A 24,321-nucleotide genomic window follows, 5' to 3' on the forward strand; every position below is an offset into this window, starting at 1 on the left:
GCGTTCACGTGTCTATCAGGACTTTAGATACATGTATGTCCTCTGGACTGAGATTCAATACGACGGTGGCACCTTTCAGTTCAAGCAGTGAAAAGCTCAAATCATTGTCAAAACCTTGAAAAAACAAGTATAATATTTTTTAAAGTGTCTTTTTAAAAATTTCTTCTTAGGGATACACAGAATATAAAAGGACTAACAATAATTCTAAACGTAAGCCCATCGTGCATATTTTATTTTTCATACCAAATTGTTTATCAGACCCATGATATATATACTCATATAGATATAGTTCAATGGATCCAATTAACTATTCTAGTATAGTAATGGGAAATGTTAAAAAAAAAAAAGGACAAAGAAAAGTTGAAAGAAATTTAAGAAAAGACGCAAAGATAAAGAATAAGAAGAATTCTTTGAGTTGGTTGTGCCGATGACTGATGAACTTATAATTTGGTGGGGTCCAGTTTTAGAGCATAACATTTTTTCTTGGGCTGGTCCCGATGATGCATAGTGAAGTGACCAAGTCTTAGGGCTCGACGCAGTTGTTATATTGTTACGTACGATATGACATCTCATATATATTCTTTTTGATTCGACTTTCACATATTTCACCTTGCTTCTTTTCTCTGAGGTGAAAATGATCGAAATTTGAACTTTCTTTTTTAAAAAATTGGAACCTTTTAAAATCTAAAAAACATTTTATTAAGTATAGCCATCTAAATCATTTAATCTATAAATGAGGTGCTAGCTAACCAAAGTAAACGTATCTAGATTCCAACTACAAATTCAGAGCTTTGAAGTTGTTTCTGTTTTCTAATACTTTCGGTGAAGCTGCTCATTCTTGGATTTATGAAAAATTCCTTTAAATGAACTTGATCATTTAAAATTTAGTTGATGATAGATAGTCTTGAGGGAAATTTTAAATGATGGGGATGGGATACAGTGTTTTTTTCACCACCCGGAAACCAACCATGCATGTGCAATTAAGAAACTAAACCAGAAACAAAAACATAATAACATAATAACAAGGGCTATATTACATTCCTAAGCGAAATTAAAAAATTATTTAGATGACAAATGAGCGAAATTAAAATTCATTTAATTATATTTTTTTCATTGCATCATTTTACAAGTAAACTACCAAAAATTATGCTATCTAATACAATGCATGTACCTTCTTTTTCTTGTATTAATTGTTTCTGTTGCTTTGTCTATTCTTATGTTTCAATAAACTTCTGAATTTAGGAAAAAATTGTCTATGTAACAAACGAAATTTGTTGGCAATTCAAGAAATCTTTTGTACAAGAAGAACTAAAAACAACAAACTAAAAGGAGATAAAAACATCAAAGTATGGCATCCGAACAGCAACCAGAACCAATTCATCGCCGCACTAAAAGCAATTATGACCACCGCTCCGGCCGCGACCACTATCACCGTCTTGAATCGAAGAAGACAAGACACTATAAAGATAGCTGAAAACAACCACATCCTTTTGATCACCATCATATATTGTAAATTTGATAATTTTTTTACTTGATCATCACAAATAAGTAAAATAAGGAAAACAAATCCCCTTTAATTTATCTCCAACTCGAACGACTTGTCTCTGTTGACAAATTTATAATATGGATGTGACAATTTTTTTCTTCTTTTCTTTAAAAGGAGGAATGCGTGGTGCAATATTAAATGCAAACTATAATGATGTAACTGCATATGTATGATTTAGTCATTTTGGGCATTCGGCTTATTATTGCATTTATACCAGTGAAATAGACGTATTTGAGCTGGTTATTATGGGGAAAAAAAGTTAGCAAAAAAAATGATGGGAAAAAAAAGGGGCTTGTTATTATATGTCGAGCTTCAATACCTTTTTGCTAATTGTGAGCTCGTAATTTGACACCATCAGGGCTAGGGATTAGCGACTTTAATACATGTGGATAGTTTGTTCACCCAAAAATAATACAACCTAGCTAGCTAGTCTGCGGTGGCTGCGCGTGTCTTCTTCCATGGTCATAGCAGGGGCGGAGGTAGAGAAGGAGTAATGGGTGACCCCCTACTCTTTTTTATTTTTTTTAAAATATTTAAGTATATTTAATTCAATTATTTTTTAATTTAGTGATAAAAAAGAAAAAATTACCCCCAACTAATTTTTTTCCCTATTTACAAATTTATATCCCCACTAATTTTTTTCTAGATACGCCACTAAGTTATAGTCACTAATATATGCAGAATGTATTTACGTTCGTAATCATCTTTAGAGTCTCATGTTGTGATCACTTTTATTTCATAAATTTACAATTTTGTTTCACATCTGATCCGGTGATCACGCAATGTTTTTTTAAAGTCATTCTAATTTTAAAACAATATAATTAGTCAAAAACTAACTCCTTGAACCAAGGAGAAAAAAAGGTTATCCGTCTAATTAAAACCACAACCAAAGAGGCTTATATCAACAAACTCCATATCTCTGGCACCAAAATTTGCAGAATAATAAACACAAGTCTTCATTGTCTTTGAGGAGAAAACAAGACATGGATTCTTTAAGAGGCCAAGGTGGGATTCAGATGCTTTTAACTGCTGAACAAGAAGCTGGACGGATTGTTTCGGCTGCTAGGACCGGTATAGTCTTTCTCTTTTATAGTTTCTTGGCTCGATTACTAAGATTTTGGTTTTGAATTTCTATTCGACTTTTCCTTTTTTTTTTGATGGATGGATCAACAATCAGCAAAACTAGCAAGAATGAAGCAAGCGAAAGACGAGGCTGAGAAGGAGATGGAAGAGTACCGGTCGCGATTAGAAGAAGAGTATCAGACACAAGTGTCTGGGGTAATCATCACCAACACAAAGCCAGCTACTGAGATCTTAACTTGTACTCATTATTTTACCTTTTGTTTCAGACGGATCAGGAAGCAGCTGCAAAACGATTAGAAGACGAGACAGACGCCAGGATTAAGAACCTTAAGGATTCTGGTTCAAAGGTCTCTAAGGAGATTGTCAAGATGCTCATCAAGTATGTTACCACTACTGGAGCATGATTCCTGATAAACTCACTCCATAGTACCTTATTTTCATGCTAATAAAATCGTTTGATGCTTAAGTTCCAGTTTCTTGGTCAGCTGATCCTCATGCGAAAATCTAGCCAAATACATAGTCCATGCGTATAGACACATTAACATGAGGAAAAGAAAACAACATTAGATCAAAGTATCATTGGTAAAACAAAGAAACAGGGGAAAACAGAACTACGTACGAAAGTGATGATGATATTTAAGCAAAATATAAAAGGGATAAACATGCATGCAAGATCTAATGCAACGTTTGGTATCATTTTCTGTACTCTTGAGCACCAATTATTTCGACATTCTTAATCAAACTTGTAGGACCAGTCCAATGAAAATGGTAACCCAGTTTTTTTTTTTTTTTTTTGGTGTTGGTGTGGCAGCTTCTGTTCTAACTTCAAAATGTATAAAAATTATATCAAATATTAACAACAATAAACAACAAATTTGGTGCCTCTTAAGATATAATCATATAACCATTAATTTGGAACAAAACATGCAATCGAATGCAACAGTTTCCTAACCAATTTCAAATTTTCATCAAGTTGTCTTTGTGCCAGGAACATTGAGACATTTCCTTATGTCATTCGATGCAACATAATGCCAACATTGTACCTTAATTGTTAATGGCAATCAACAAGAGATTGAGCATTTGGAACAAAACATGCAATGATATCTGTGGAAGCCGGGTCGACATATATGGCCAAATCAGAATCAATAAGAATTGAATCGAGATGCAACTAAAACTGATAATAAAACTTAGCTTTCCAAGACAAGGTTAGTTACTTCCTGGTCACATAATATGGTAACAACTCTGGAATTTTAGTTTGCGGAAGCCAAAGGCAAGTTTTAAATCTGATCGCACGTAAAAGCTGAGATGATCAGGTACGATCTGAAAGCCTACCGTCCAAGTCCCGACCTATTAGGTCCATAAGTCAAAGGTTTAACATTGCGCTCAATTTTGTTAAAAATGTTTTTTTATTAAAGGTGAAAATTGAAAAAGAGACTACAGACGTAATCGATGATTGAGGAAATGATTCTATACCAAAATAAAAGATTAGCATCCGATTATGGGAATATTCGATATATGTCAAGGGTTAAACTAAAATTATTGAATTGAGATTACTATTTTCGATACATATTAATTAAAAAATCATCGATAATATTCCGTTACGCACGTCATGGTGAGGCAAGAGAGAGGAGGAGGAGGTTGTGGAAAAGTCTGTTAATGTGTTCTGTTTTTTATAAGGCGACTAACAGAGCAAAAACCAAACTCGGTCTTTGTCTTCCTTATCTTCTCCTTTCTCTCTCTCTCTCTCTTCGTCGTATGAACGCATCGTAACAGAATTCCGGTGATCATCGCCGGAATAATCAACCGATTTTCCAGATTCCGATTATCCCTAAATGGCAATCAGCTTCCGGAAAGCCGTCGGAGCGCTTAAAGATTCCACCACCGTCAGCATCGCAAAGGTCAACAGCGAATTCAAGGTGCAGAATTTTACATTCCGCAATTTCAGATTCTTTAGGTTTCTTCCTCTGCTTAGAAATGACCTAATCAAATTGATTTTTGAAAATTCGAGATATAGGATTTGGATGTTGCGATCGTCAAAGCAACAAATCACGTCGAATCTGCTCCCAAAGAACGCCATATTCGTAGTATGGTTTCTCTCTTTCTTATTTTTCCCCTTTCACAACACAAGCCCTTGATTTGGTTACGATCATGAGTTTCTGATTCGATGAGAGTATTCTGTTTTTTTTCTTTCTTTTTTTTTATACAGAAATATTCTCTGCAACATCTGTAACAAGACCACGAGCAGATGTTGCTTACTGCATTCACGCATTAGCCAAGAGATTATCCAAAACTCACAATTGGGTTGTGAGTTTACTTCTTTTCACTTAAAAATTCCATTTTTTTTTCAATCTATAAACTCTCTTTTGGGTTGCTCTAAATTGCTTTCTGGACACGTAGGTCGCGATCAAAGTGTTAATAGTGATTCATAGAACACTAAGAGAAGGTGATCCCACATTCAGAGAAGAGTTTCTCAATTACTCACACAGAGGACATATACTTCGAATATCTAACTTCAAAGACGATACAAGTCCTCTTGGTGAATGCATAATCTCTCTATGTATAGATTTTGTTTCACAGCTTTGGTATGTTTAATGAAACTTTGCTAAACACATTTTCTTAACTTGGTGTTGCAGCTTGGGATTGCTCTGCTTGGATTAGAACATACGCGCTTTTCCTTGAGGAGCGGCTTGAGTGCTATCGAGTTTTGAAGTATGACATAGAGGCAGAGCGTTTACCAAAAGGTTCAGGTGCATCTTCAAAGGTTTGTTCTGAATTTCTCACCATTTTAAACCAACAAAAAATAAGAATCTAATTCTAGATATATTTATATGAAAAATCATTGTCCAGAAGGTGGATTTCAATGCTTCTCAAACGTATAGAACAAGGATGTTATCTGATGAAGAACTGCTAGAGCAGTTACCTGCTTTGCAGCAGCTACTTTACAGGCTTATCGGTTGTAAGGTAAAGTTATATATCCAAACCAAATTTTTTGTTTTTGCTTACATCAAACGGTTTCTTAATATGTTTTCAGTTTTACAGCCAGAAGGAGCAGCCTATAGCAACTATTTAATCCAATACGCACTTGCATTGGTGCTTAAAGAAAGCTTCAAAATATACTGTGCCATTAATGATGGAATCATTAACCTTGTAGACTTGGTTTGTAGAATTCTCCTTCCTCTGGTTTAGCGGCAATTTTCTTATATTGAATGTAACTAAAGTATATGTATCTCTGTTCTCGCTGCAGTTCTTTGAGATGTCAAGACATGATGCAGTAAAAGCTCTAAACATATATAAACGGGCCGGCCAACAGGTAAAGATTTGAAGCTAGACTAAGTATCAATCCTGATTAAGCTTGATGACTGACTGTTAAAGGTTTTTCACTGCACAGGCTGAAAATCTGGCTGATTTTTATGAGTACTGCAAAGGTCTAGAGCTAGCGAGGAACTTTCAGTTCCCAACCTTAAGACAGGTTTCTTCTTTACTTTGTGATAGATGATGCGAGATTGATCACCTCAAAAGACCTAATAATATCTAAAAAAATGTTTCAGCCTCCTCCGTCTTTTATTGCAACAATGGAAGATTACATTAAAGAAGCGCCTCAAAGTGGTTCTGTACAGAAAAAGCTGGTACAAAGTTTAACTCTCATCATATTTGGCTTAAGTTGATTAGTAAGTACTTTCTTTATGATTTGCATTGTCTTCTGGTCACAGGAGTATCAAGAAAAGGAGGAGGAACAAGAACAAGAAGAAGAACACTCTCCGCAGCCTGAAGAACCTGCAGAAACCGATAATCAAAATGAAAACACCGAAGCAGAACAGCCGCTTATCGAAGAAGAGGAAGAGGAGAAAGAAAAAGTAGAAGAGGAAGATGCTAAACCTTCATTTTTGATAGACACCGATGACTTGCTGGTGAATCTTCTTTCTACACATCATCTTATGTGAACCAATATCTCTTTTTGGCCAAAGTCTCGAAATCCCCTGACCATTTCTTCTCCTTGACAGGGTCTGGGTGAGATAAACCCAAAAGCCGCAGAGATAGAGGACCGAAATGCATTGGCTCTCGCAATATATCCACCAGGTAGCTAACACGACCACTTTTTTAATGTTCCATCTGGTTTATTTCCACTTGTAATTGATGCTTGACCAAAACTAGAGACTTTCTTGAAACATTGTTAACGCAAAACAAATTTGTGAACTTGTCAACGATCTCTATAGGTCATGAAGCTCCAGGCCCATCAAACAGTTTAAGCTTAATAGAAACAGGTGGATCCGGTTGGGAACTAGCACTGGTCACTCCTCAAAACAACAACAACAACATTGCTCGCCCCGCGTCTGACACCAAACTTGTAATGAAGTCTAACACCACATCAATCTAAACTTGAATCTCTCTACTTTTTTTACTCTCAAAACTCACAAGGGTTCGTTCTTTCTTGTTGTATTTTACAGGCAGGAGGATTCGACAAGCTACTGCTTGACAGTCTGTACGAGGACGATTCAGCGAGAAGACAGATCCAACTAACCAATGCTGGCTATGGACATGGTGGCACAGACACAGCAGCAGCAGCAGCAGCACCACCACCACCAAACCCATTCGAGATGCAACAAGATCCCTTTTCAGTGTCCAATAACATTGCTCCTCCAACTAATGTTCAAATGGCAATGCAACAACAACAGATGATGATGATGCATCAAAGTCCTTATAACTACTCTCATCCTCAAGATCATCATCATCATCAACATAATCATCAGTTCTCAGCTGCAGGTTCTTCTCCTTCTAATCCTTTTGGAGACCCTTTCCTTGCCCTCCCGCCTCCACCAGGCTCAGCTGGTCCGCAGCAGCAAAACAGCCATCATCATATGCTCCTCTAGAGTAACAACATCTCACTTGATAATATCTGTGTTTGATGTGGCATTCTTTCATTCTTTCTACCTCTTCTATTCACTGGTGATGTCTTAGCCCTTTTTTGCCAATAAATTATGTTTTTCTTTTGTATTGTCTCTTCCTACCTTTTTAATCTTTCAGCACTTACTTGATTGGCATTATTTTTTAAAAATTAGTAGTCTGAGTTGTGTGATTAAGAACTCGCCACTACATACCGTCAAATGCACAAGAGGTGGAACAAACTCGGTAGCGTGTATTGAATAAAAAAATTCTTTTACCTTTATTCAATAAAACAATATTTCTTATTTAAAAAATACAAATAAAATAATTTGACTTGCCATGAAATATAAGAGATCCTAGCATGATATAGCAAAGTAAAAACACCACAAACAGTAGTGAACCAACCATGCATGTTAATTAATTAGGAGTAAAGCGGAATTGGAGAAGGCCAGTAAGGGAACTCAGTAGACTTTATTGGGCCTTCATATGTGCAGAAGGTTGTGCAAAGTTTGGAGTAAAAAAATCATTTTAAATCAGATTTTAGTATATAGAAATTTATATGGAGTAAAAAAAAATAATACAGAAACTAAATGGCTTAGATATATTTACCATTTGACGAGGAATTTGTCGCCAGAGGGTGACTCCACCAAGTGGTCTGTCCTGAAAAACGAAAGCAACGGGTTCAACTCACGCGGTTTAGGATGTTCTGCAGTCCACATCAAAGGAAACTCGAGCATGTCGCCCTCCTTGAAGTGGACATCCAAGGAGCACAAGTACTCGCATCCAGGAGATGGAATGTAGAACCTCTCATCTTTCTTGGAATACATAAGACTAGAGAAAGGGTTTATAGATTCAGGCGTGGTATTGATGTCAAGCCACCGAAAGCCATCGTCACAAGCAGGCCTGTAGAGCCTCAGCTGAGATCCCGAGAACTTGACGGCCACCACCCAGTCTTTATTGTTTAGGTCAGGACGAGAGGACATTGCTAGGTTTTGTATCCTGGAGCCGGTGGGCAGAGGAGGCAGATCAACGCTCACGGGTTTTGCTTTGGGGTCAGATGGATCTTGGTAATGGATGCTGAGTGATGTTTGGTCGGACATTTGAAATCTCAACCGTTGTGAAATCCAAGAGTCATCGCATGACGGACCTCGTCCACCAGTTCCTGGTCCCTAAGATTGATCATCTTTTCTTTTAAGTGTGGTGGGTGATATGATTCGGACGAGAGGGTGAAGCGGCGGCCAGCATCGCTCTCTTCCAAACCGCAAGCCGTGTTGTTGAGGATGTGGTCAATCAGTAGATACGGATAGGCGGGCGTAGAGAACAACCGAACGTTCTTGCGTCTCTGCCAAATAGTAGGTACGTTTTGACGTAATCAGAAGACATGAAGGGAAAGTAGTGAAAGAAAGGAAAAGCTTACGAGGACATTTTTGCAGAGATTGGGCTTCAAGAGTCGGTTGATAATGAGCTGAGACATCGTGAAAAACCTATGTTGGTTATTGGTTGTGTGCCTCTTCCATTTTCTCTATCTCCCGTGCGTGGGAGTTATACAAAGGGTACGCCTTGGACACCAAGCACACATTTTAGGAAGGATATTTAGGGAGATAGTAACTTCTTAAGGAAAATAGCATATATATATCAGATAAGGAAAGAAGCATAAAATGGCATATTGCTCTAATATCCTGTGCTTACAAGATAACTGGTGGTAACTTCTCATATATTTTCCTTTCTATACACGCAATGTTATAATTGCCACAAAATTTTAAAGAAAAACAGACGAAGCATTAATAATACACGTTGAATCACACAAAAACTATGAATTTTCCAGTATTTTATGATATTTTATATTTTCCGTTTGAATTGGTCTGTGATCCAGAACACAAACTCATGTATATCTCTTATCTGGAAACGCTTAAAAAAACAACTCATAACTGTTCCATGAAAATATGAAAACCCTAAATTTTTCTTATACGGTTGGTTATAGCTTGTATAGTTGTATACATGCATATTTTCTTTTTTGATAAACTAATTTGTTGTTAAAAAAAATTGATATTTTTTTGCTGAATCGAAGAAAACGAAAAAAGAATTACCATAAATCCTAAGTTGAAGAGAGTCTCCATGGATGACACTCTAAGCACATCACAGTCTACACATTATTTAAAGAAAAATTACAAACAAAGATCTTTACTTCTTCTGCTTTTATAACCTTTCAAAATGCCTTCTTTGTTAGCTTAATTTCCAATATATGTACTAGATTTCGAATGACTTTTAAAATTTTAGTTGCAATTCTACATCTCGGAATAGAAAATTAACTAGGATACTTGCATCTCAAGGCAAATAAACAAATCTGTCAATACCCAAGCTCATCAAGTGTATTATAAATTTTATTGAATTGAATTAGCTATTAGCATAGCCAAAATGACAACATAAACACTAATGAAACAAACATATTAGTTAGCCGTTGAGAGGAACCGGAGGAGGCCAGTAAGGGAATTCCAAATTCCTCAACGGAACGTCTTCTCCTGTGTAGAATGTAGTGCAAGTTTTGGTGGTAAGATCATAAACACCATAGTTATATCCGACAAAATAGATGCAGTTAGGCTTAAGGCCGGGGCACGAGCTGGCCGGGATGCAGAAAGCCTCACTATGTCCAAGAAAGATGCAAAGATCTCCAATGTCTTCGGTGTAAGTCACACACTTCTGATCCCAGCTCTCATCCGCTCTAAACACCATGAACCGTGATGTCATGTGCATGAGTGTTTCCACATTTTTGTAATTGCGCCTCGCGTCGTTGCCGTAGCTGAAAACACATCGAAGAACCAACAAGATAATGCGTTTCACTAATAAGAAAGACTTATAAACAAATAACAAAAAAATTGTTCACTAATCAAATGTGATATATGTTGATATGCAAATATCGACAAGGGACAAAACAGTACTTTTAGATCGAAAGCTCGGTTTTATTAGATTGAATCAAGTAAAATACAACTGAGTTTGGTTATTCAGATTGATAATAACGAACTAAGATTTAAGGCGACTAAGAAGCTAGCGTAATGAGTTCTCAGTCTTTAAGTCTTCTCGGGAATCTCTTATGTTCTCTGGTGTCGATTCGTCTCCCTTTATATATACCTCCTAAGTCGGTCTTCAAGCACGCCTTAGACGATATGGGACCGAGACGAGTTTCCTTTTCTCTCGGCTCCTTTCCTTTTCTCTCCAAAGTTTTCTTTTTCCATTAGGAAACTTTCCTGTTTCGACCGAGCTCATGGAAACTCTCTATTCCTTCGAGAGGTTTCTCACCGATCTCGGCATAATGGGCTGTTCTCGGCCCATCTTTGCTCGGCTCATCTTTTCTCGGTACGTCCCTTCGTAAATCGGGTTTATGATTTGCCGATCTCGGTTTATACCGGAAAAAACCAGGATGCGGTTTTTACCTCCAACAATATATATAATATATACCACTTGACGAGGAATTGTTCGCCTGAGGGTGACTCCACCAGGTGATCTGTCCTGGAACCAGAAACAAGCTCCTCCAACTGAGGCAAAACGGACTCAGGAAGATTACCAACCTCCAAGTCAATGAACTCGGGGTGGTCGCCTTCTTGGAAATATAGATCCAAGCAACACAAGTAATCACCTCCAGGAGTTGAAACGTAGAACCTTTCCTCCTTCTTAGAATACATGAGACTCGAGAAAGGGTGTACAACCTCAGGCGAGGTTTTGATGTTGATCCACTGATGACCAGGCCTAAAGAGACTCAGCTGAGATCCCCAAGACTTGACACCAACTATCCAATCTTTACTTTCTAGGTTCCTTGAAGAGGAACACGACATGGCCAGGTTTTGGACTCGGTCGGTAGAGGAGGTAAATGGACGCATGCGGGTGGTGATTTTGGGTCAGGTGGGTTGTGTTTATCGACGAGGATATCTAGGGAGTTTTTGGAAAGCTTGAATCCCAACCCATGATGTGAAAATCCGACGGTCATCGCATGACGAACCTCCTTGGCGAGTTTCTTGTCCCTAATCAAGATTTTAGTTGACTTGATGAGGCGTTCGTCGTCTGATTCGAAAATCCTAATGACGCGACCATCAGGAGAGTGTGGAATGTTAAGAACGTAGTCAATTAATAGAAACGGGTAGGTTGGTGTAGACGAGAAGGAGGAATTGATGGGAGCTTTTAGTTTAGTGGCAATGTCAATATAACCATCCGGATCCGATTCCGACCCGCTGTTTGTCTGAGTTGTAGCCGAGAACAAACGAACGTTCTTGTGTCTCTACATTTGTTATACGTACGTTGAAGTAAGCAGACAATCAAAAACCAAAAATAAAAGTCAAGAAAAAACGAATTATTATTACGTAAGGGAAGAGAAGCTTACGAGGAAATGTTTGCAGACAGAGGGCTTAAATAGTCGGCTGCGGCTGATAATAAGCTGAGACATTTTTGAAATCCTAAACTATGTCTATGTGTGCCTCTCTTTCACCTTCTCAAGACCACTAGACTTGATGATATAGAGACTACGCCTTGGGCACCAAGTGCACACACTAAATGTATGAATATTTGGAGAATAATATATTCAAGGAAAGAAATGATAAATTCGCATCTCATCCAAGGAATTGTTTCTATAGTGTACATTTATTATCTCTGATTATAATTCTTTTCTTCGTTAACAAAAACAAAAGAGGCTAATACATACTAATTTGAAAATTTGATATTAACTACTGTATATTGGGGGAAAAAGGCTTTGTAAAATTGGATAGAAGTTACAAAATAAAAAAGGAGTCAAATCAGTGTCACTCTAGAAGCTGGACTGCACCGATCGAAGGAATTGTTTCCCTCAGTTTCTGAGTCAACGCGACACGAACGGTCATGACCCCAGCAGCTGGTCCAGTGAGCCGAACCTTGACCACATAACCATCGATCTCAACCAGCTCAAGCCCTCCACCTCCCGTACCGGATAGATACGGCCGTAGCTCAGACAGAACCTGAGGGGTAAATTCAGATCGATTTCAAAACCATGGGGCCAAATTGAAAATAACTTAAATTAAATAAAAATCAAACCTTTTCGATGTTCTCTTCGTTGAGCTCTAATCCTCCTGCCTCAGGTTCGAGAAACTGCTCGACGGCCATGATTTCGGGGATCTTATCTCGGAGACGACTCTCGATTCCCATCTTCAACGTCATTGACGAGCTAGGACACGACCCGCAAGCTCCTTGTAGCTTTAGAACCACCACAAGTCCGTCGATTTCGTGTAGCGCCACGTTTCCTCCGTCGGCCATTAGCGACGGCCGTACTTCGTCGAGCACACTCTCTACACTCTCTTCCGTTAACGGCAAGACGCAGATCGGCGACACCACGTGGCCTATACTACGCCACAATTAGAAGAATCTAATCACAATTAGAGTTCTACGAGAGATTGTTATGGTTTGCAAATCAATACGAATTTACCTGCTCGTTTCTTCAAAGGTCGAGTGTGGCGAACCCAAGAAAAATGTATTCTTTGAGATTGACCCCTGAGGAATGTACAGCATCTGGAAGAGACCCCACAACTATCTGAAATCGCGTTCTAACACAAGCGAAGGAGGAGAAAGAAGAAATCAGAAATAACCAAAAAAATGTCACTTTCTGGTGAAGCTCGATGAACTGAAGACAATACCTTAGAATTGAGAAGTGAGGAGCGAAAATTAACGTTCTTTTCAGCCGAGGAGAGCGAGAGGTTCATCATAGCAATTCGAGTTTGACCCGAAACCAAACCCATTTAAATCCTTCTTTACGATCGAGAAAATTTCAAGAAACCCTTCTCGAATATTGGTGGAAATCGGCTGGATTGAGTTTGTTTTATTTTTCCCCAGGAAAATCTGGGTCGAGAACAGACTGTGAAAAAGAAAAAAAGAGAAAAGAGGGAACTTTTCATTGGTGGATGATGATACGTCTTGGAGATGATTTCATTTTGTGGCCAAGATTTTTTCTTAAAATAATTAATACCACAATTCCACAAACACCCAAAAGAAGCTTTTTATTTATTAGCGGTTACAGGATTCACGAAGACTAGAATTACAAAACCAATGACTTGTCAGGTCTGGTTTGGATCCTGACTATCTTATATATATGTTCACCATGTTTTGTTTGTGGGAACATAAGTATACTTTCTATAAGACAGTTTTCAAGTATTTAAGAAAATGAGGATGAATGCATGACTTTTGTTTGGGTCAAAGCTTTCCACTGAATCAGCTCGAAGGAACGACAGTCATTTGGAGTATTCCTTTCCACTCTTCACCGGGTTTCACTGTGATCGGTTTCTCAATAGCCGCGCTTTCCACCGTTACAAAACGCCTGTAGTCTTCAGCTCCCAAGTCGACCACTTTCTTCTCCCATGGATTCCACACCACTGCACATTATTATTATTGGTTATCAGTGATCCATCATTAGTACATGCAACACTCTGTTTTTGTGTCTACATGTACATATGTATACAAAATCTTAAAGTCTTTTACCAGAATCAACTTGTCCCTCCTTGTATACCACAATTGTCTTCTTTTTCTTGTTGTCCACGATTCTGATTTCATTTGGAGTGCTTAGGTAAATCCTGTCAAGCTATTTTCAAAGAGTTATTGATGTTCTTTTTCTTTAGTGAGGAAATATGAAAGAAGGGATAAAAATGAATAAAGCTTACCTGGGACTTAAAAGTTATAGCCTTGTCATGATCAGTGAAACGCGCTCTGTTCTTTTGTTGGTCAAGATAATTCAAATTTTGCAACCCTTCCACCTGGATTTCACTGAACACAAGACTCTGATGTCATGTAACTCTATATAACATTCTAGCACCAGCAGAACCAGAAAACATTTAAAAAAAAAAAGAATCTAAAGACGTTTGAGACGTTATCAAAAAGGTTAGAGGAAAAGTCAACTGAAAGATGAGATCTTGTGTCTTACTGAAACACACATAAAAGATGGAAAAGATGATGACTCCTCTCGAGTCTATGAAATGAGATTACCTGATATCGGAAACAGAGAAATAGGGGTGAAGAGCCATTGTGAAGTTAAACGGCTTCACATCAATATTCTTAATTCGAGATGTCAACGTCAAATCTCCTTCAGGTCCCAAATGTATCCTCAGTCTATACTCAAACCTGAAATGGATACAGAGGTCATAAGGCTATATTCCGTGAGAATTTAACACACACAAAAAAATGGCTTCACATCATTATATAGCCAAACATGTTATAAGATTATGAAAGTAAAAGAGAGGTTTCAAGAATCTAACTTATGAGGCCAGATCTTCAAATCATCTTGGGATGATCTTAGGATTAGGTCAACCCAAGCTACATAAGAAGAACTTGATGGCAACTGAGGTGGATTAGTGTCAATTTCCCAGAACCTATTTCTAACAAATCCATGTGAGGGAAGTGGACCAGTGTTACTGTACTGCATTACAGGAAACAAAAATGAATTTCACTAACAAAAACAATTCATACCATTAAATTACAAACAATAGTTTGCTTTAAAAGAGAATAATAATAAATAATCCGAAAGCACATACTTGAGGAAACAATATTGGAATTCCTCCACGAATTGGTGTTGGAGGGTCGAATATAGCCTACAAAATTCATAAACACATGATTTTAGTTCTCTCTCATTTGGAGCTCATACATGCTCATACAAAAGGAAATTATAGTTACTTTAGATACAAGCATAATATTAAGCTAGCTATATATTCATTTACTTGCGTCTAATGAAGTAAAGATCGATAGCCCTATAGGTTCACTTCTTTGACTTTAGATCAAAAACCGATCTGAAGAAGAAAAAACCAAGAGTTCCCCAATTGATTCATCTTGGCATAACTAGTTAACTTATGCCAATTATTCTAGATAGAGAGCCAACTAGAGAACAACATGCATGCAAAGGAGATATGTAGACTGAATTTGAAGTACCTTGCTACTCATAACAAGTAACTCCTCTCCGTGCTCATTCTTCCAAGAACTCACTTGACCTCCATACAAGTAAACCTGATCAAAGTATTTTGACAAAATTAATGAATGAAAATCTGCAGCAAACAATCCGGAATTTGGAGTCTAGCTAGGCAGCATAAACCACTAATTAATTTAGAGATAAATCCTATTAAAAAGATTAGTCGAAACCAAAATCTTCTGTACATGACATTCAAACATGAACGTTTTGAATGTCTTAGAATATGATTCAGTCATGACATTCAAACATGAATGTTTTGTTATGTCTTAGAATATGATTCAGTAAGATATACACGCAGATACCGGTAATTTCCACTATTTAATTTATCTTTCTCTAATCATGATTATTATTCAGTGTTACCAATTAAAACCAAAAAAGTACCTCAAAAGATCGACCACGACGGTCGTGTATGATGATCTTTTCGAGACCATTGATGCCCTTAGTCCGCTCAAAGGGACGATGCTCGGTGGCCATAGCAACGACTGCTGCAACCAGCAGAGCCCATAAGAAGATCAGATATCCGAGATTTCTCTTATTTTCCATCGTGAATTGTCGTCTCCTTCACTGAGTTCACCCGCGACGAAGATATATACGTTGTTCAAAATTTATTTTTATTCCTTAAATAGGCCAAAAAACAGTCAACGGATAAACCTAAAAAACAGGAAAGATAACGTATGATTCTTCCACTCATTAGATTTAGAAAAATCTTTATTTTGTTGACCAAAAATAGAAAAAATCTTATTTTGTCTCATTTGCTCAAAATTAAGCAGCGATAACGCCAGGTACCGGTACGCCACATCTGCTAATTGATCTAGACCTCATCGACGCCGTCTTCTTAAGCAGTCCATTCTATAGAATCTACGCACAGGTTTTTGGTTGCCTACTAGAACGTTACAAATATCTACACTATTTTTTTTCTACCCTGATCTTCTCAACATTTTCTTTCCATTTTGCATCTATTTACATCTCTTCTCATTTTCTCTTTATCTCTTTCGGATTTTTTTCCTGTTTTTGACAATTACATTTACATTTTCTGGCTGAAAATTTTAAGATTTTGTATTAATCATAAAAATAACATGTGTATCCATACAGCACAGCTGAGTAATTTTTTTTTTTAACGCAATAAGCTTTTACTATTGGATTGAAAAGGATACAATTGTGATCACAAAGTTTTTGAAAGAAAATACACAGCTAAGTATTTTTGAACCTTTCTTATGGAAATGACATAATCCAATTATTGTATCTTATTAAAACACTTTAAACTTTATCAGCGTATACAAGATCCATGAATAGTGTAAAGAAAAAAAAAATCATTGGCCAGGTCCGGTTTGGATCCTGACTAACTTAGTGTTCACCATCTGATGTTCCTGGAGCATAAAGTATACCTTTTAGGACGGTTTTGAAGTTTTAAGTATGAGAATGAATGCATGACTTTTTGTGGCCAAGCTTTCCAGTGAAACAACCAGAAGGAACCACAGACATTTGGAGTACTCCTTTCCACTCTTCACCGGGTTTCAATGTGATCGGTTTCTCTACAGCCGCACTTTCCACAGCAACAAAACGCCTGTAGTCTTCAACTCCCAAATCGGACACTTTCTTCTCCCATGGATTCCACACCACTGCATAATTGTGTATTATTATTATAAATGATCCATCATTAATTACTAAAACATCTGTTTCTGTGTCTATATATAAATATAAGTCTTTACCAGCATCAACTTGTCCTTCCTTGTGTACCACAATTGTCTTCTTTTTCTTGTGGTCCACGATTCTTATTTTATTTGGAGTGCTTAGGTAAAGCCTGTCAAGCTATTTTTCAAGAGTTATTCGTTTTTTTTACTTAATGATGGAATAAGGGATGAGATTGGAACTGGCAAAACAAAATTTACCTGGGAGTTAAAAGTTATAACTTTGCAATGATCAGTGAAACGTGTTCTGTTCTTTTGTTGGTCAAGATAATCCAAATTATGCAATCCTTCTACCTGGATTTCACTGAACAAAAGCAGCTGATATAACTTGATATAATATTCCAACACCAAACAGAGCAATAAAAACTAAGATGTTTGAAACGATATTTAAAAGGTTTAAGGAAAGTCAATAGTGAGATGATATCTTGTGCCTCAGTGAAAACACATAAAATATGGGAGATGATGATTCCCTCAAGTTTGGCGATCACAAAGAGCTGGCTTGAAAGAAAAAAAAAGAAGAAAAAAAGAAATTGCGATGAGTTACCTTATATCGGAAACAGAGAAATAAGGGTGAAAAGCAAATGTGAAGTTAAACGGCGTTCGATCAGAGTTCTTAACACGAGGTGTCAACGTCAAATCTCCTTGATGTCCTAATGCTACTCTTAGTCGAAATTCATACCTGAAATATGGATACATACGTGGTCACAAGGCTACTTGTGAGAATTAAACAAACGAAAAAAGCTTCTCATTCTATGTATATAGCGTGATAAATTATGTACTTCCAACCCAAAATCTATATGCAATGAGTGGAGAGGCTCATATCATTTATATTTTGCATACTATCCATTTCTGATGTAGGATATTTTTAACATATATTTCTATAAAAAAAAAATCGGAAAAATGGTGTAAGAATATGAAAGAAGAAAGAGAGATGTTAATTTCAAGAATCAAACTAACTTATGAGGCCAGATCTTCAAGTCATCTTCGGATGATCTTAGGATCAGGTCAATTCGAGCATTGGAAGAAGGGTGTGATGGCAAATGAGGTGGATTAGTATCAATTTTCCAGAACCTGTTTCTAACAAATCCGTGTGAGGGAAGTGGACCAGTGTTACTGTACTGCACTTACCGAAAAAAACAAAACATTTCATTAACAAAACAAATTCTACTATTCAAGAATAAGGTAAAAAACAAAAAAAAAAACATTCGAAAAAGCACACACTTGCGGAAATAATACTGGAATTCCTCCACGAATCGGTGTTGGAGGCTGAAATATGGCCTGCACAGTACAGAACACATGATTTTAGATCTCACTCATGACTCATTTGATAATCATTGTGCAGACTGCTACTTTAGAACAAGCAGATTAGTTATTAAACTACTGACATATTCATGTACATGCCTCTATTGAAGTTAAGATTCAAAAAAAAAAAAGTAACTTCTGTTCATTTCTTTTCTCTCAAATTAAAGGTCAATCTAAAGAATGCAACCAAATAATTTCTCCAATTGATTCATCTTTGCATAACTAAGCCAATTATTTAAGACACAACCAACCACTGAACATAATCAAATTACATATATATAATGATCGTAAATATGAATCTGAAGCACCTTGCTACTCATAAAAAGTAATTCCTCTCCTTTCTCATTCTTCCAAGAAGTCAGTTGACCTCCATACAAGTAAACCTGAGTTGTTTAACCAAAAAAAAAAAATGAATCAAAATCTGCAGCAAGCAATATTGACTTTGGAGTCTAGCCAGCATACATCACTAACTTTAATTATATCCAAAAAGAGATGAGTCGATACCAATTTTCTGCTGTACATTACATAACAGTCAAAATATCAAAAGTCAATACTCAGTTATTTTTTTTACTATAAGAGCATGATCAACGGCATTTTTAGTGTGGTCTCTAAAATTTTTTAATGATTAAATTAAATCAAAATTAATTAATAAAGCTAAAGACGTCTCTAATTTAGGCGACACAAGAAACGTCTTTAAATGGCACGTGGCAGTGTTTTATTGGATAAAAATTTGTGGAGAATGAAAATTTTTTTCTTTCTTCCTTCATTTCTCTATTTTCTCATTCTTTCTCCTTCTTCGTTTTCTCCGTACGCGAGGATTACTTCTTCGTTCTCTGCATCTCGACGACACCGTGGGCTTCGCCGATTGATCCCGACTGAGGCGGTGATGGAAGCGCCGGAGTTTAGAGTATGGATGGGATTCGTCTTCTCAATCGCTGGAGGTAAGCGATTCATCTTCTCAATCTATTTTGATGCTGTTTCTTCTCAATCATTGATCGATGCATGATCTAGGGTTACTGATCAATGCATGATTTTGGGTTTAGATTTTTGTTTGCATCATGAAATTTCGATTCTGTTTTGGTTGAAAAATTGCTTCAGAATCGATCCGATTTGGTCCTTGTCCTGATCGGTTTTACTTGTTTAAACTATGCTATTGCGTTCCTTGGAGAGTAGGTTTGATGTTGATTAACTATGTTTTTGCTTGATGTTTCTTAGTCAAATTTGAAGGTTTAATGCGTGTGCTTTATACTGATAGTGCGTGTGCTTACATAGATTGTTGGTGTATTTCTTTGATCTTTTTAATAATGGATGGCTGTGGAGTTAGTTTTGAGTAGTTTTTAATATGAGGTAGCTGAGAGTTAAGTGTTTGTATTGAAGTTGGTTTGGTTCTATATTTAATGGTAATCTTTTTTTTTCCCTTGCACGAGGAGAGAATATTGGGGAATAAAATCAAGAGGAGAGAAGAAGGACAGCGGTTTAAAGGCATCATCAGCTTCTCACAAAAAGGTCAGCTTCATATTTCATTCCTCTCAGCTTTTAATAAATGAAAGTTAGGATTAGGTTATGGTAGTTTAGAGAGTTTATGGTTTAGTGTTTAAGGCGATGTAGATATATGTCAAGTCAGACTAGTTGTGGTGAATGCTTGTATTTGGTTTGGGTTGTGATGAATGCTTTGTCTTGAATGCAAGTGATGAATGGTTGCTTTTACTGTGTCTTTATTCTCTGCTCTTCCATGCTCTTTACTTCATTCTCCTCTTCTATTTAAACCTTGTTTAAAGAGAACACTTCCATCTTCTTTCACTCTTCTCGTACTTGTCTTTTTAAAAATACAAGTCTTCTCAATCTTCGATATCTTCTTCCATTCTTCTCCTCCTAAATGTCTACTACATATCCCTTTAACCAACCCTCAAACTTTGTTGACCTCTTGCATAGCCAGCAAGAGACTGTGGCAACCTATCCCAATCCATTCCCATCACTAGAACTCCCTGTATTCAGCACCCAAACTTCCCCTGAAGATCAAGGAGCATTCGATGATGAGCCGACCAAGGAGCCTGCACATCGTCGAGAAAGAAGATCATGGAATCCTGCAGATGATACTCTGCTCATAAGCGCATGGTTAAATACAAGTAAAGACCCTGTTATAGGCAATGAACAGAATTTGGGTGCCTTTTGGGATCGCATAGCTACATACTATGCGGCTTCTCATACAAGTGGTGATGTTCGAGGGCCAGGTCAGTGTAAACAGCGCTGGCACAAGATCAATGATCTTGTCTGTAAATTCGTTGGAGCTTATGACGCAGCAACAAGGGCAAAAGGAAGCGGTCACAATGAGACTGACGTTCTTAAGCAGGCGCATGCTATATTCTATAATGACCATAACAAGAAATTTACCCTGGAGCATTGTTGGAAGGAGCTTAGGAATGATCAGAAGTGGTGCGAAACTTTGACCACTCAACCGATAGACCCTGCAAACAGAGGAAAGCTGACAATGGTGGACCATCCGAAGTTGATGGAAACAAGGACGCCAAAGCTGATCAGGCTAACATCCGACCTCCTGGAGTGAAAGCCGCAAAAGCCAAAGGGAAGAAGGCATCAATGGTGGAGGGGAAGTCTTTGAACGAGTTTAGTTCCATGTGGGCTGTTAAAGAGAGGGATATGGTTCTGAAGAAGGAAATCACGGCAATGGGACTCATGGACTCTATATTCGCAAAAAAAGAACCACTCACGGCGACTGAAGAAGCCTTGAAGCAAAAGCTCATAAATCAATTGTTGGGTAATTAGGTTGTTTGTGTTTTAAGTTTATGTGTGTCTGTCATGTCCAATCTATGTTATGTTATGTTGTTTGTGTTTTAAGTTATGTTGTGTCTGTGTCAAGTTTAATGGATCGAGTTTTTTCAAACTCTTTAATGTTGTGTACTGCTTTGTAATGGTTTGTTGTTTAATGAAATATTATTCTCTTGACTTTGGAGCTTCAGATTTCACGGGTTATTGGAAGAGACATAAAGACAACTGAATGAAATCGATATTCACGGGTTACTCAAAGGAGTGGAGTACAACAAGCCAGGCAAAACCGTAGGGACCCCTCTTTGAGTGGAAATCAAAGTAATGGAGTACAAGAAGCAGTGTGTTTGTTTTTTTGTGTAGTTTGGGTCCATATGTATGACACCACATGTAGGGTAATTGATTCATTACCACAAAACTCATTCTCCTTTGTTGTATATATACGTAAACTTGGAAGTTTAGAAACTCATTCTCCATCTTTCTTCTCACTAGCTTTATTTCTTTGTGTGAATCCCATTTCTTTCACTAAATCAAGAGAAAAAAATCATTTCATCGATTTCACTCAAACCAAAGTCACCTGTTTCTTGTCATTCACTCAAACCAAAGTCACTCATTTCATCGATTCTCTTGTTATGGCTTCTTCTTCCCGCGATCTTTGGGATCGACAATTTGAGCAGCAATTTGATCAGTATTTCGATCAATATTTCGAGCAAACATTTGAGAATCTTCTCAGTGATCAAGAAGCGGCTACCTCATCAAAGAAGAAACGAGCTGTTATAGAAAGACATCGAGAAGAAGGCCACATAAGATTATGGAATGATTATTTCAGCGAAAACGCAATCTACCCCGATCACCTTTTCCGGCGACGTTTTAGAATGAACAAAGCATTGTTCTTGCGTATTGTTCATCGGCTCTCCAACGAAGTCCCTTTCTTTCAACAGAGGAGAGATGCTCGGGGTAGACTTGGTCTATCTGCACTTCAAAATCTACAGCCGCAATTCGTCTCTTAGCTTATGGTACTGCGCTTGATTCCGTTGACGAGTACCTCCGTCTAGGAGCAACTACTGCTCGTTCATGTCTAGAAAATTTTGTGGAAGCAATTATAAATCTTTTTGGCGACGAGTACCTCAGAAGACCCACAGCAGAAGATCTTCAACGTCTACTTAATATTGGAGAGGAACGCGGTTTTCCCGGGATGATAGGAAACATCGATTGTATGCATTGGGAGTGAAAGAATTGTCCTACCGCTTGGAAATGCCAGTATACACGTGGTTCTGGGAAACCCACAATAGTTTTATAAGCGGTTGCTTCATATGATCTCTGGATTTGGCATGCATTCTTTGGACCTCCAAGTACCATCAACGATATTAATGTTCTTGAACGTTCACCCGTTTTTGATGACATTATAAAAGGTCAAGCTCCGAAAGTGAATTTCTTTGTCAATGGAAGGGAGTATCATTTGGCATACTATCTGACAGATGGTATATATCCAAAATGGGCAACTTTTGTCCAATCTATTCCACTACCACAAGGCGAAAAAGCACGCAAATTTGCTGAAGTTCAAGAATCTACCCGGAAAGATGTCGAACATGCTTTTGGAGTCTTGCAATCAAGATTTGCTATAATAAAAAATCCTGCTTTGTTTTGGGATAAAGCAAAAATTGGAAAGATTATGAGAGCTTGTATCATCCTCCACAATATGATAGTCGAAGACGAACAAGACGAATACATGCATTCTAATGTTGAAGAATTCCAACAAGGAGAAGGAGGTGGAAGTTCTAGTGTGGATTACTCGTATTCCACAACTACGCCTACAAATATTCTAAATATGATGGACACCCGGAAAAAAGTTCGATCAATAGATGTGCATCACCAATTAAAAAAAGATTTAGTTGAACATATATGGCAAAAATTTGGCTACGTTCAAAACAATATCCTAAAGTTTATGTATAATAATTTATGTTTTTTGCAATGTTATTGTATTAAATCTGCTTTTATAAAATATTAAATCCTTCTTTAAAATAAATTATTATTATAAGATTTTTTTTTAGAAACCTGTCACAGATCTCTCCATTGCATCCTTTAAATTTTCAGATTTCTAAATTAGATCTCTACTAATATAATAATCTATTTTAATCATAAAAATAAGAATAAGAGACATGCTCTAATATATTGTGCCTAACTGTAAAAAAAGAAAAAAAAGAAAAAAAGAAAAGAAGGATTCACAGATTTGGCAAATACTAAAACGCGCGGATCCGACTCTCCCGTATGATGATTATAACTTATAAGACAAGAAGATTACCTCGAAAGATTGGCCGCGACGGTCGCGGATGATGATCTTTTCGAGACCATTGATGCCCTTGGTCCGCTCAAAGAGACGATGCTTCGTGGCCATGGCGAGTTCTGCAACCAGCAGAGCCCAGAAGATTATCAGATATCCGATATTTCCCTTATTCACCATCGTGAATCGTCTTCTCCTTTACTGTTCACTTACGAGGACGAAAACTTTGTTGAAAATTTCTCTGTATTTTTTTTTCCATAAATAGCGTAATTTGAAGGAACAAAAAATAAAAGTCAACGACTGAGACCCTAGTAACGTACGATTCCACTCATTTGATTTTTGTTGAACAAAATAAAGTCTAGATTTTTGTTGCTCTTGAACCTTGACCTTATCGACGCCGATTTGGAATAGTCAAAAAGTCTTCTTACTCGCGAACATGGCGCTACAAGTAATAATAATAAAAAAAATCATATATTGTATTGTATGATAATTGACCCTTTTTTTTTCTTCAAATATGTGTAACCCATAATTAGTAGTGTATCCCATAATTATTAATTTAAAATTAATACATTTTTTGTGTATACTATTGGGTGAAAAAGGAAAAATATCAATTGTCCGGTCACTACTAAAATTTAGGCAACGATTTGGTGGAGCTTAGATTCCGCATTTCTTGTCTCTTTATACACATTTTCACTGTCTTAATAATCGCCGTAATCTAAATTTTGGTAATGGCAAAACTACAAGGAAACTAAAAAGTCGTTCACTGCTCTTCAAACAGGCCCAATAGGCCCATTAGTAT

The 24,321-nt window shown here is 37.2% G+C and overlaps 5 protein-coding genes and 2 pseudogenes across 7 annotated transcripts; 2 read left to right on the forward strand and 5 right to left on the reverse strand.

Moving 5' to 3' along the window:
- The first annotated feature begins 1,907 nt into the window (after positions 1–1,907).
- LOC18029809 (V-type proton ATPase subunit G3) lies at positions 1,908–3,101 on the forward strand. Of its 2 annotated transcripts, none has more exons than XM_024149925.1 (4): positions 1,908–2,025; positions 2,485–2,617; positions 2,724–2,824; positions 2,896–3,101. In XM_024149925.1, exons 1-4 carry the CDS (start codon positions 2,005–2,007, stop codon positions 3,031–3,033), a joined length of 393 nt encoding a protein of 130 aa, XP_024005693.1. In that variant the 5' UTR covers positions 1,908–2,004; the 3' UTR covers positions 3,034–3,101. The 2 variants fall into 2 exon arrangements, with proteins under 2 accessions (XP_024005693.1, XP_006413248.1); XM_006413185.2 differs by having other exon boundaries at positions 1,995–2,036.
- A 1,209-nt stretch (positions 3,102–4,310) lies between these two features.
- Positions 4,311–7,700, forward strand: LOC18029810 (putative clathrin assembly protein At4g25940). The gene is made up of 14 exons (XM_006413187.2): positions 4,311–4,545; positions 4,644–4,713; positions 4,836–4,933; positions 5,027–5,165; positions 5,263–5,390; positions 5,477–5,590; positions 5,669–5,785; positions 5,874–5,939; positions 6,018–6,098; positions 6,178–6,255; positions 6,340–6,537; positions 6,631–6,706; positions 6,844–6,974; positions 7,075–7,700. The coding sequence occupies exons 1-14, from the start codon at positions 4,462–4,464 to the stop codon at positions 7,495–7,497; spliced, it is 1,803 nt and encodes a 600-aa protein (XP_006413250.1). The 5' UTR covers positions 4,311–4,461; the 3' UTR covers positions 7,498–7,700.
- Positions 7,701–8,115: 415 nt separating this feature from the next.
- Positions 8,116–8,984, reverse strand: LOC18029811 (annotated as a pseudogene).
- Positions 8,985–9,961: 977 nt separating this feature from the next.
- LOC18029812 lies at positions 9,962–11,942 on the reverse strand (annotated as a pseudogene).
- Positions 11,943–12,082: 140 nt separating this feature from the next.
- LOC18029813 (nifU-like protein 3, chloroplastic) lies at positions 12,083–13,424 on the reverse strand. 2 transcript variants are annotated; one of them, XM_006413190.2, is made up of 4 exons: positions 13,159–13,424; positions 12,951–13,068; positions 12,563–12,864; positions 12,083–12,486 (listed from the first exon to the last, which is right to left on the reverse strand). In XM_006413190.2, exons 1-4 carry the CDS (start codon positions 13,258–13,260, stop codon positions 12,295–12,297), a joined length of 714 nt encoding a protein of 237 aa, XP_006413253.1. In that variant the 5' UTR covers positions 13,261–13,424; the 3' UTR covers positions 12,083–12,294. The 2 variants fall into 2 exon arrangements, with proteins under 2 accessions (XP_006413253.1, XP_024005204.1); XM_024149436.1 differs by having other exon boundaries at positions 12,563–12,869; positions 13,159–13,395.
- Positions 13,425–13,535: 111 nt separating this feature from the next.
- LOC18029814 (putative glucose-6-phosphate 1-epimerase) lies at positions 13,536–16,024 on the reverse strand. Its single transcript, XM_006413191.2, has 8 exons — positions 15,852–16,024; positions 15,434–15,508; positions 15,043–15,099; positions 14,767–14,927; positions 14,498–14,632; positions 14,176–14,278; positions 13,997–14,096; positions 13,536–13,890 (listed from the first exon to the last, which is right to left on the reverse strand). Exons 1-8 carry the CDS (start codon positions 16,011–16,013, stop codon positions 13,730–13,732), a joined length of 954 nt encoding a protein of 317 aa, XP_006413254.1. The 5' UTR covers positions 16,014–16,024; the 3' UTR covers positions 13,536–13,729.
- A 642-nt stretch (positions 16,025–16,666) lies between these two features.
- On the reverse strand, positions 16,667–23,829 carry LOC18029815 (putative glucose-6-phosphate 1-epimerase). Its single transcript, XM_006413192.2, has 8 exons — positions 23,544–23,829; positions 18,769–18,843; positions 18,380–18,436; positions 18,116–18,276; positions 17,703–17,837; positions 17,360–17,462; positions 17,180–17,279; positions 16,667–17,089 (listed from the first exon to the last, which is right to left on the reverse strand). The coding sequence occupies exons 1-8, from the start codon at positions 23,700–23,702 to the stop codon at positions 16,878–16,880; spliced, it is 1,002 nt and encodes a 333-aa protein (XP_006413255.2). The 5' UTR covers positions 23,703–23,829; the 3' UTR covers positions 16,667–16,877.
- Between the last annotated feature and the right edge of the window lie 492 nt (positions 23,830–24,321).

The sequence above is a fragment of the Eutrema salsugineum genome, unplaced genomic scaffold, assembly GCF_000478725.1.
Source record: "Eutrema salsugineum unplaced genomic scaffold, Eutsalg1_0 scaffold_1, whole genome shotgun sequence".
NCBI lineage: Eukaryota > Viridiplantae > Streptophyta > Magnoliopsida > Brassicales > Brassicaceae > Eutrema > Eutrema salsugineum.